Source organism: Hermetia illucens, chromosome 3 (assembly GCF_905115235.1).
Source record: "Hermetia illucens chromosome 3, iHerIll2.2.curated.20191125, whole genome shotgun sequence".
In the NCBI taxonomy this organism is placed as follows: domain Eukaryota; kingdom Metazoa; phylum Arthropoda; class Insecta; order Diptera; family Stratiomyidae; genus Hermetia; species Hermetia illucens.
In genome coordinates, this window is record NC_051851.1 from 43,926,039 (window position 1) to 43,937,731 (window position 11,693).

The 11,693-nt window shown below is 43.1% G+C and overlaps 1 protein-coding gene across 2 annotated transcripts; it reads right to left on the reverse strand.

The window, feature by feature from the left end:
- Positions 1 to 2,549: 2,549 nt before the first annotated feature.
- LOC119652411 (CDP-diacylglycerol--glycerol-3-phosphate 3-phosphatidyltransferase, mitochondrial) lies at positions 2,550 to 11,406 on the reverse strand. 2 transcript variants are annotated; one of them, XM_038056524.1, is made up of 6 exons: positions 11,261 to 11,401; positions 11,083 to 11,198; positions 10,156 to 11,018; positions 3,540 to 3,748; positions 3,192 to 3,358; positions 2,550 to 3,011 (listed from the first exon to the last, which is right to left on the reverse strand). In XM_038056524.1, the coding sequence occupies exons 2-6, from the start codon at positions 11,100 to 11,102 to the stop codon at positions 2,759 to 2,761; spliced, it is 1,512 nt and encodes a 503-aa protein (XP_037912452.1). In that variant the 5' UTR covers positions 11,103 to 11,198; positions 11,261 to 11,401; the 3' UTR covers positions 2,550 to 2,758. The 2 variants fall into 2 exon arrangements, with proteins under 2 accessions (XP_037912452.1, XP_037912451.1); XM_038056523.1 differs by having other exon boundaries at positions 11,083 to 11,406.
- Positions 11,407 to 11,693: the final 287 nt, after the last annotated feature.

Sequence of the window (11,693 nt, forward strand, 5' to 3'; positions counted from 1 at the left end):
TACTGAAGCCATTCACAACACGGCCCTCCGTAACACCTAAAAGGGGGAAATGGATGCAGCAATAACCGCAGCCAACAGTTGTCCTGGAGATGAAGCATCAACAAATGATCTTCACAATCATCCAGCCCAGAAAATCTATAAAGGCAATATCTATGGTAGAAAAAGAAGACGAAGCAGACCCTGCCTGAGATGGAGCGATGGCGTAGGTTAGGACGCCAGAGAGCTTTTAGGGATATCGAATTGGTGGACCTCGGCGCAAAATCAGGGTGTCTGGAGTTCCTTATTAAGGCAGGCTTAAACCGGATACCGGTTGTTGCGCCTTTGATGTTGATGATGTTGTCTACAGTGAAGTTCCATGGCGTTTTACCCTTCTTTGGCGTTTTGAGTGGACAGTCTTTCAAAATCTATTTTGTATGTTGCCCAATCTGTTTTACGTGGATTCCGACATGGAGTGGGTGGAGGTGGATCCATGCCCATTATGAAATCAATGCGTGTGATATCGTTTGATACTCTCGGACAAGAGCCACAATATCAGGAGATGCAACCGTGATGTCTATGACGTCTTGCCTGACCACGTTAAAGAAAGTAAGTTCATTACCCAATTGAGGATTCGGTTCCTACCAGTTGCCTCGATCCTCTCGCGTTGATGTTAGAACATCCCTACAGCCCCACATGCCTTTACTTTTGGCATATTGGTTAGCCCTAATGAATTTTCCACTGAATCTCCTTATCTCCCTGTTAACTTTTTATGGTCAGTTTAACCGTTATAGAATCCTATCACATAAGTCATTAACCAAGATAACTTGGTGGTCTTTTGAAATCACCATACAGGAGCGGGGTCTATCACTTGCATTGGCATATAACCAATCAGTATGTCGGAAGATTAAGCCTCTCATTTCCCCACCAACAACCCACAGTTCGTGTATGTTCTATGGTGTTTTGCAGTTGCCGCTTCACAATGTAGCAAATTTGGTGAAGAGATATGGCACCTCATCTACAACTCAGATGGAGATGCCGTGGGCTACCCGTCCCCTTCCATGGTTTTAAGAACCGACACTTGTAATGTGACAGTGCCAAGCACGTAGTAGGGCCAGCAGCCCGTTTGTTCCCGAACCTTCTTCATATCTGGTTCAGGAACGCCGATAGTGAGGAAAGTCCCCGATCTATCGGGTCTTTCTCCTATTTTGCTGCTTAACAGCATCCAGGTGGAGGCGTTGCGCTTATTCTGGACACTTGCTTCAGGACCTCAGCACCATTATGCTCCTCTTCTGGAAGCCAGAGAAAGTACTTTTTAAATGATGGCAGCTGGGAAGCCCTCTTCAGGGTCAATCGCACACATCGTTAGAGCAGGAGCAGTGCCGTTTGAACCACTCGTTCGTGCTTCCTTCGTCAAAGTTTATCCTTAAGATTTTACAGTATACACCTACCGACTCAGAGCGAAGGTTAATCTCTTGCGAGGATGCAGTCCTTACAACTAGGAGGAGTTTCCTTCTAAGCCGTTTGCACTGCTCGGTGTCGTAACCAGATGGATTGGTGTTGTCATACAAGCTCCATCCATCGGCTTCGAAATGCTTTGAAAATGAAAACTTGGTCGAAGAGTTGTGATCGTCAAAAGACCGGTGCTGCTTTGGTTTGCCCTTAGCTGCAGATGCCCCGGACGATCGTTTCCCTTCAACATTGGTACAACCCGGAGGTCGCGTTTTTCCGGGAGGCATTGTTTTGTCCCAAGACGGTTTGCTGCCAGAAGATAGATGCTTACCCGTAGGTTACACTTTAGCCTCAGCAGGTGGCGACGTCTTGAGCCCGGGGTCAAATGTGCTGACAGAAGAGGACTGCTTCCGCTTGTCCGTTAAGGGCTGGGTCCCAATTTAAATGGTTCCCCCTTGAATAGATGGAGAATCTGAGTTTAGACTCAGGTTCTCCACCGATGAGTTCAGGGTTGGACTGTCATGATCGAAGTTTATTTTAAGGTTTTTGCTTTGTTTTGTGTTTTGATTTTTTTCATAATTGGCTGTCATGACCTTTGCTTTAACGGGGAGAATAGGTCGATCTCGGCAGAGCGTTTTTTTCCCGAGAGAAGGCTAGTTGAAACGGGGATCGCCTGGTAGTTCAATGTTCATCTTAGCCCCTGTCACCATTCAGCCCTCAGATGGAAGTCACACCTTGGCTTGAGGTTGTGATTAGCGCTTAGCCTCAGGTGTCACTTATGGTGTCCTAGAAGATCCTCCTTACTAAGTTCCCTCACCACGACAAGATAGGTAATCGTACTCGAGGGAGCTCATGCCTCCATAATCTCTCTTCTCTTCCCTTTTGTTGGCTTTTATGATGAGTAGTAAATTTTGTGGCTAATAACTTCACCTAGATTTGTTTTCCAAATAGTTTTCGTCTATTTTTCATCCATTTCGAATTTATTAAGTTTTCCCCTCTTCTATTAACCACGTTTGGGAATATCTGCGGCGACGCTCTAAGTGAAAACAGAAACTTTCCTATAAAATTCACTATAATTTCCTATAAAATGTGTAACGACTTTCGTCTTATTAAAATTCATGTTCCATTTTGAACATAATACAGCTCTTTATTCAACTATTGTAATATGTATGTTAAAGATTCGCTTTCTTGTAGATTCAGTTTTAAAAACATTACAAAAAAGTGCCGAATCGTATTTAGAAATGAGGTAAAAACTGGTAACATCCATAAATCTGACAAAATGTATAACAGTCAATAAATAGTCTTTAAATAAAAAACGATGGTAGAAAATTTAAAAGAAATTTCGAAATATTCGAACAACGGCTCGAACCCATTTGGGAACTGGGCGACTGGTAATCTCGCTTTCTGCAACTGATCCCATTTTATATAAATTATCAACTTCGTTTTGAAGTCGCTTCTGGAGTGATTTATTCGCAGTAACAACACAAATTTGATTCTCTAGATCACGGTTCACTGACCGTTCTCCGAAATTGGAAGATCCAATCAGAGTTAAATTAGGAAGATCAGAATCAGGAAGATAGTACCTGAAACGAAGAATATACTACATAATATCTCCTGCGGACTGTAAAAGGTGATTGCTCTCTTCATAACCAAATGAGTTAAATATTCAAGTTTTATGAGATGGCAGTTGTGAATTCAATGTTGACAAAAACCTAAGTAAAAATTTAACTTTACAGAAAAGGAGAAAAACAATTGAAACCTACCATAAACCCTTTGCATGATAACTCCAGCCTGGTTTCTCATATTCGAAGAAGCTGACTCTTTGTGCTTGATTGGCATTTACCAATTTTTGATAGAAGTGTTTCGCAATTAAAGTATAGGCAGCAGGAATTCCACCTGCAGGTCCTTTTGCTCCTTGAAATCCATTTGCCTGATAAAATATAGAAGAAGGTATTATTTATCTTCGCCTTTATGTATATATTCGAATTGAGACTAAAAACATTAACAGAAATTGTTTGAATAATAACAAGGATGTTTCCAATTTTGAATTGGAAGTTAAATATAGGTTTGAAAATAAAATAGAAATAAGTAAACACTAATAAGATTCTTACATTTGGATGTGCCATTAAGATACTACAATTCGCTAAACAATTATTCGTTATAGTTTCCATGTATTCTTGGGTTAAATTAAAATAACCCGTGGCTAATTTGAAAGTTGATCCTTCAACTGAAGACGAAAGTAAACGTTTGGTAACAATACTGTCGTGATGAATGCCCAATTGTCCCATCTCCACTAACGGGAAAATCCATGTGTCAGCATCTGAATAAGAGAAGGATGAGACGTTAATAATTACGATATATTTTATTTAAACAATATTTTGAAGTATTGCGGCGCCTATATTAAGTTCGAAACGAAAATGAGAAAGTTGTTGAAATATACTCAAAATGATTGTGTTCACTCCCTATAGATTAAAATTAATATAAATTCTATTTATGGATTATCTGAGTGTAATTACGCGGTATTTCTAGCGATTAGTTATTTGAATAAAAAAATGTTTTTCCTGTTCGCTAGTGTTGATTTATATTTTGCAAATACCGATATTTCGGGAACCACTTGTTCCCTTCATCAGTGTCAACAGGTCTCTGGACTTGTGCAAAATATAGATCAACAAGTCTCTAAATGCACTTCATATTTATTGACGCTGCGTCTACCATTTCGTCAAACTTCTCTTAGATCTTTTTGTTGACTTAACGAGCACCTTCTCAAAATGAGAAAGTTTCGGATAAATTCCAGTGTTTCTACTCAGCATGTCAATGAATCAATTTTTTTCCGAGAGCCCCTGCGATGCTGCGTAAGAGGCTGATATTTCTTGTTTTTTTTTTGATGTAATGAAAAATTTTTCGTATAAAATTTGCTGCTAGATTCTTTATTGATTAGTAACTCCAATTTCGGGAGAGTCCGAGCATAATTGACACGTCTCTTCTTTATTTTTCCTTACGGGACTTAATTTTCGGATAACCATTCTCGTCAGACTATTCAAATCCAAAGAACTTAAGGCAAATTAGCTTAACACCATTTTCTCTGAAATGTCGTCAGAGGACGCAATTCTGAAAAGCGAATACGCAACGGGGGTTTTCATGGACATTGAAGGGACTCTTGATTGTGCGCCCTTCCAAAAGCTCTGTGATGCCGCCAGAGAGCATGGTGTTGACGAAATTCCAATAAAGTGGATCTACGCTATGCTAACGCAGAGATTGCTGTGTGCTGAAGTGGATATTGATCGCTACCTAACAACGGAAGCGACGAAAGGCCGCCCTTAAGGAGGTGTGCTATCACCACTTCTGTGGCAAAATCTACCAATACATAATCAAGCTGATGCGGATGAAGTGGCTGTGCAGTTTTTTGGTCGAGATCTCGGAATGGTGTGTAGAAATACACAATGTGTCGTTGATTTGATTGACAGTTGGTGTCTCTCTCAATGTTATTACTTACAAAAAAGGAGAAAACTGAATGATCTTTGCCTTCCAGAGATGAGGGGTACAACCCGTTAACTCTCCGAAGAAGTGAAATATCTGGGAGTTTTTCTGGACAAGAAGCTTCTTTGAAATAAACATGGAGAAATGGGTGTAGGCGGACTTTTGCCTCGACATGGGGACTTAGGCCTCATTTAGTAATGAGGATATATGTTGCTATCATTAGGCCAATGTTCGCTTTTGCTTCCGTACTGTGGTGGGTTAAGGTGAAACAAAAGAGTTTTCGCTGTAAAACAGTCACACTGCAAAGAACTGCTTGTATGGGTATCGTCCGTGCCACGAGCACGACATTCGGCGCAGCTCTGAATACATTACTCAATTTGCACCCTTTGGATTTGTTCATTCAGAGTACTGCAATGAGAGCAGCTCATAGATTAATTCGATTAGATCTATGGGGAAACAAGGGGTCAAGCAGTGCACTGCAGGATAGACTGACGCGGAATATAGCTCCCTGAGGATAACCTACCTCTCTCTGAGGGTGAGCTGTCTCTCCTCTAGGGCGATGTGTGGCTTTTCAGGGGCCAAGCCTCTCGTCCACCAAGACCGTGAGTGATAATACCCACACTCTGTACGAGGTGACCCTTTTATTAGACTATTAGACTGGGGAGTCGAGAAACGCCTCCCCAATCCAGGGTGTCATGCGAATCGTGCCCATTGGATAGTTTACAGTCGAGGGTCACTGACTGTGTTCGAAAAGAGCCTCACTGATAGTAAAAGCACGTCTGAGATGAATATATCAGACGTCAGGAAGGAGACAAGTCTCAGTGGCGCAGGTGCTAAATGGTATCTGCGCTACTTGAAGCAAGGCTTGAAACCAGAAGAGGCCTTTAAGAAGGCTCAGGATAGACCTAAGCCATCTTTATCGGAGTCAAGAAAGCGGGGAGCAGCAGAGATTAGGCCGCATGAAGGGAATGCTCCCAAAAAATCCAAACCTGAACCTAAGGGGGCGGAAAACCCGGGCAGGTCTGGGGTGAAGGCAGGAATCAGGAAGTCCGCCATTTGCTATGCTGTGCTGGGGATAATATACTAGGAGCACACATGGTGACAATTTTTCTCCCGAAAGCCGCGACAATAGAGACGAAAGATCTCATGGACCTCCTAATCGCTCAGAATGAGGATCTCCATACGCGACTATGAAGAGTCTTCAGAAGCAAGGTGAAGGGCAAGGATAGACTCCTCACGATCGGGGTAGATGGCGGATCCCTGGAGGCAATCAAACGTCGGAGTTGCCATAGCTACTATCGATTTGGCAACATACCTGAGGAGGAAAGACACCTCGGAGGAGACTCCGGGTGAAATACATACTTAGGTCCCCGAAGAAGTCTCGAAAACCATAGAGGAGGAAAGGACTGGATCAGCCAGGAAAGTAGAACGGATCCTTTCAGACCAATTTGCCTAACATCGTTCGTGCTCAAAACGGTGAAGAAGGTTATAGGCAACTATATTAGAACTAACGTTCTAAATCCTTATCCCCTACATCAGTGTCAACACGCTAGTGGGCAGGACAGTCAACTGAAGCTGCTCTGTATCAGCTGACGGATGTACTACGGGATGCTATAGAAACAAAAGAAATATCACAGTGTGCGTTTTTGGATATCGAAGGAGCATTCGATAACATATCGCACACAGAGATAGAAGGTGCCTTGAAACCCAAAGGAGCGGGAAACACCCTGGCTTTCTGGATGGACAAAACGCTAGAGAGTAGGCAAATAGAAGAACCGACAGGTACAAATTCTATTGTCATGAATACTACTCGAGGTCCACAGGGCGGGGTACTATCGCCGCTTATGTGGAGTATGGTAGGACGAACTCCTGGACGTGCTAGCAAATACTGGACTAAGGTTCAGGGTTACGCGAACACATTGTTTTAATCTGTAGGGGTAAATATAAGGATACCCTATGTGATAGAATCACTGGACTAAGGGCTACTAGTGTCTGGTGCAGGAAACCACCATAGTGCCATTCACTAGGAGACGTAAGCTTGATCACTTGAGAGTCATAAATTTACATGACATGGAGCTGAATCGAGAAACAGAGGTCAAATATTATGGAATTACGCTGGACCAAAAATTACTCTGGAGAGACACATGTCGGGGGCGGTAATCTGGACAGAAAGAACTGAACTCAGCACACAAGCCAGGCAATTACACAAACTCCAAAGACTGGCTTGCCTGTGTATCAGTGGGGCAATGAGGACATGCCCAACGGCATCCCTGGAGGTCCATCTGTGATTAACCCCTTTCCATCTGCATATACAAATGCAGGCAAGGAGGGCAATATTCAGGATGGCCGGGAGTATCAGTGAGACGGGGAGCTGCCTATATTGAAGGAATATTGATATTCTTTCTAGGCGGCATCCCGAATTATTGATACCAAGGGATAACATGACAACGAGGTTTCACGTCCATAAGAAGTTTGAAACACGTTGGAATAACAAGGGAGAGCGTGGCTGCGGCATACGGCTTAAACCAGCAACCGATTATTTGGAACCCAGACGGATTGCTCATAGCAGAGGAAACGGGTGCCGATGTCATTGGTCCAAAGGAAATGCCCTTGGAGCCGGTACGCTAGCATATTCCAGGGGGAAATATACGTCATAGACATATGTGCCTCCTTTAATCTCCAAAGAACCTACAGGGGGCAGAACATTGCTATTCTCACCGACAGCCAAGCAGCGATCAAGGCACTTAAGTCCAACCAGGTAAACTCTAAACTGGTATGGGAAAGCCTTGAGAGACTGAATGCGCTCGGCTCGTCCAACAAGGTCTGGATACTCTCGGTTCCAGGCCATATTGGGTTGGAAGGCAATGAGGCAGCAGGGACGCCATCACACGGACCAGAATCCTTCCATGGAATCGGAAACGGGTTCATGACTATGACATTAAAAAGTGAAGAGGAACGGTTGAGGGAATTTTACTGGGCAAGCCAGCCAGGAATGGGGCAATCCAGGGTGCTTATTGGGGGATACGAACCCAAGCGCACAAAGGATTGCCTTTGCCTGGAAGTTCTGTGCGAAGTGTGATGAACCCTCTATACACGTCCTAGGACAGTGTCTGGCACTTATGCAAAGTATACCGAGGCGTCTGGGAGAACACTTAATACACACAATTCTTTAAGGACGTGATCCGATTTCCCCTTAATAGAATAATAATAATGGGGAAACAATGGACGCGGGGGACACAGACCAGTGGAAGAATCATTGGGAGAACTGAATCTAGCTTTTGCAATGCAATGATTTTCGGGTCCCCATACAGCTGTTTGATAGAAGATATGATGTTATCTTGAAACGAAGAGAAAACTGGGGCGAACCAGAAGAATGTGTGGCAAGATATACTGACGTCTTCTTCACCGATGGCTCAAAAACAGAAAATGGTTCTGGAGTAGGAGTCTACCTCTCGAATAAAAACGAGAAGTGCGCTTTTCCCTTGAGACAATACACAACGGTCTTTCAGGCTGAAGTGTATGCGATCCTAAGGCCGGCAATCTGGATAATTGACGAGTGGTTGAAGGGCAGGCAAATCGCAATCTGCAGTGATAGCCAAGCTGCATTGAGGGCGTTGAGTAGTACTTTGATCACTTCAAAAATCGTTCAGGAATGCAGAAACCGACTGAGCTCTATTTCTAGATTCAATACGGTGGAATTACTCTGGGTACCGGATGATTGCGGTGTAAAGAGAAATGAAATCTCGGATGCCTTAGTAAAAGAGGATTCAACTTCCCCCATGACCGGACTGGAACCAACAATTGGGGAGTCAGTAGCATTGACTGATGCTGCTTTCAAAAACTTCCAGTTTGACTCGTGACTCGCCCACCGTACCCTATTGAGCCGAGTTTTATTCACAACCTGACGATCTTGGAATCGCTCAAAGATTTCGTCGTTATTGTCCATTCTCATGTAAGAGCGGTCAAGAGTTCGCAATTCTTCTTGATAAGAACCCAAGTCTCCGAGGAATACATGATATTGTCTTATACAGTAAGAGCTTTGACCCTATAATGAGACGTTTCGAGCGAAGCAGTTTTTGTAAGCTAGGCTCTGTTGGCAGCCAACAATCGTGCGCGGATTTCATCGTCGTAGCGCCGTTTGACCAATGCGGTTTGATGTAGGCTACGGAATCGTTCATCCTCATTGGCCAATGCTGCTATCTAAAACTGGGAACAAGCTTCCCATAATGACAGGTGGCGAAACCTTAATGCTGCTAGACAGACCAAACTTTTCCTGTCAGAACCAAACAAACATAATGCAAAGTTTATCCTGCCGAAAAGCAGGGAGACTTGTAGAAGTATTGTGAGCATTCTGACTGGCATAATTCATGTCCAGAATAGGAATTATCCAAGATGATACGTGTCCATCCGGTAATGAAGAAGCGGAATCCACGGAACATTTTCTATGTGAGTGTCCCTCCTATGGACGCATCAGACATCAGATTGTTGGTGCTGATGTGCCACAACTGCAGCGGGTAGCATCACATCCACTAACGGAAATCCTGCGATACATAAATGAATCCTGGATATTTCGTTAGACGCGAGAATCCCCTACTAAGTTCTGAGTGCTCAGAGGCTTTACCTCTCCCCACCTCAAACAAACACATACACACACGATCCATATACGTGCTTAGAAAGCGAGCTTTTTCAATATATCGAAATTTCCTTTCGGGGGATGCGAACTTCGTAATCGAGATTTAGCCAGAAACCAGCTCCCTGGTCATAAGAGCGCATTGCAGTAGTCATCAGTAACAGTCTCACACCTGGTTGGCTTCTGGAATCACTAAGCATAAAGGCATAGTGCCCCAATAGGAAGATAAATACAGTTTTCCATCTCACATCTCTTAGGCCCAGAATGCCCAACTTATATTCTCGCTCAATTTGGAAAAGCACTCTGGGGGTTCCTCGATAAAGTTGTCGAGGAGCGTGGGTACATTACAATCATAAATCGTTTTCGATATCAAGCATTCAGATCAGGCTTTGATAAAACAAAATGGCGCAACCGATCACGACGAGCTGAAACAGCTTTTGAACGGGACAAAGGCTGAAGAAAAAGAAGAAATCGTTTTCGACAGCCAAAAGTTGTAGCCATGGGGACAGTTTTTCTGTCTCTTTTATGACAACCACGGAATACTTTGAGTTTAATTTTAAACCCCCACTCAACGAGCTAATAAGTATACAAAGGTTTTTCAAGTCCATGGTACTACTTACCGGTCTGTCTTTCTAGAGCAACTTGTTGAGTTTGATAAACATCATCGAAAAAATTGTAAATCCTCTTCCTAGCCTCAGCAGCAAAGTCGGCGGTGTTTCCTTCGTACGGCAATATCTTCCAATTCTCGTGCAACTCCACCTCCGAATTCTTCTTCACAGACAAACTAAATTCCTGAACTTTCGAGATAAAATTCGAGTAGAAGTCTGCCAGTGGTTTGTCCTCAATAAGAACATATCGGTCTTGTCGGTTTGTAAAATAGTCATTTGATAAGTTCGCTCCGCTAATTATCACTGAATCGTCGAAAAGGTAGATCTTCATGTGCTGCAACCCGATGAGCTCGTTCCATCGCGGCGGCGCAAGCTTCTTAGTCAGGCCACGGAGAACTGGAGTGTGGTACAGCGAAAACCGGAAGTTCTTGGCCTCCCTGACTAAAGGGGTCAGCATTGTTTTGGAGTTCACTTCACCCCGAGTTCCACGCGTGAAGTCCAATAAGATTTTTATGTTCAGCTCATCGTTTTGCCTCACATTATTATGAATGGTTTTCACGAGGGCTTGCTCCAACTGTCCCGTTCCCAGGTAGAGGCTCGCAAAACAAATTCTGTATTTCGCCTCCGCGCATTTCGTCACAACGGTTTCGTAGAATTCTCGAGGTTCATGTATGACGGTGATTTGATCGCCGCGAACAGGGAAACAGGGGGATACTCCGTAGAGCCAGTCAAGCGTTTCTAGCCCGGGCGCTGCGAAGGCTACTTGAGTCTTCAAATTCGTCGTCAACAAAAAATCCGAAGACGTGGGGATTTGCTGGTCGACGAAAGTCGCCAGCAATCTGCGGATCATGTTTAGGCACTCGGAGTACAACCAGCTGCAAGGACACACAAAAGATTACATAAAAGTACATTGAATTTGTGTAATTTCATGGTTTTTACCTTAAAATTATGCATAACATTAATGTAGCCGTAATTCCACGAAATGACACTTGAAATAACTTTCCATTTTTATAGTTTTGGCGTCTTCTATTACCGTTAGTTTGGTCCAGATGATTCTGACAGTCAGAGCAATGGCGCAATTATGCGTGACGCTTTGAAATTCTAGACAAATGGTCACCTCCAATCGAATGTATAATATCCACCAATGACAACTTCTGACTCATCCCTGCATTCGGTGCACTGTCTTTGCAATTTTCATTCAGGAGATGAAAGCGAGCGACCGCACTTGCAATTTGCGGTTAGACTCACATGTCAGTTCATGTAATCGGAGTATCAATGGATTTCTCGTATTTTCAGGAACATTTGAAAATGAAACTCGCGAAATGTTGCCATCTCTTTCGTTTGTTCTTCTGCTAATGTGCAATTGGTATCGTCCCAACGTAAATTAAGCAAAATTCGATATGCTTTTAATGAATTTTAATTTTATCTTGAAGATAACTTAAGAAATTAATATATTGTTCCTTTTGAATTTTTTTTTAATTTCGAAAAATATTCGAATATTTTCTTCGAATATCCAGCATTACCAGCAATATAAAAGGATTAACTGTCAT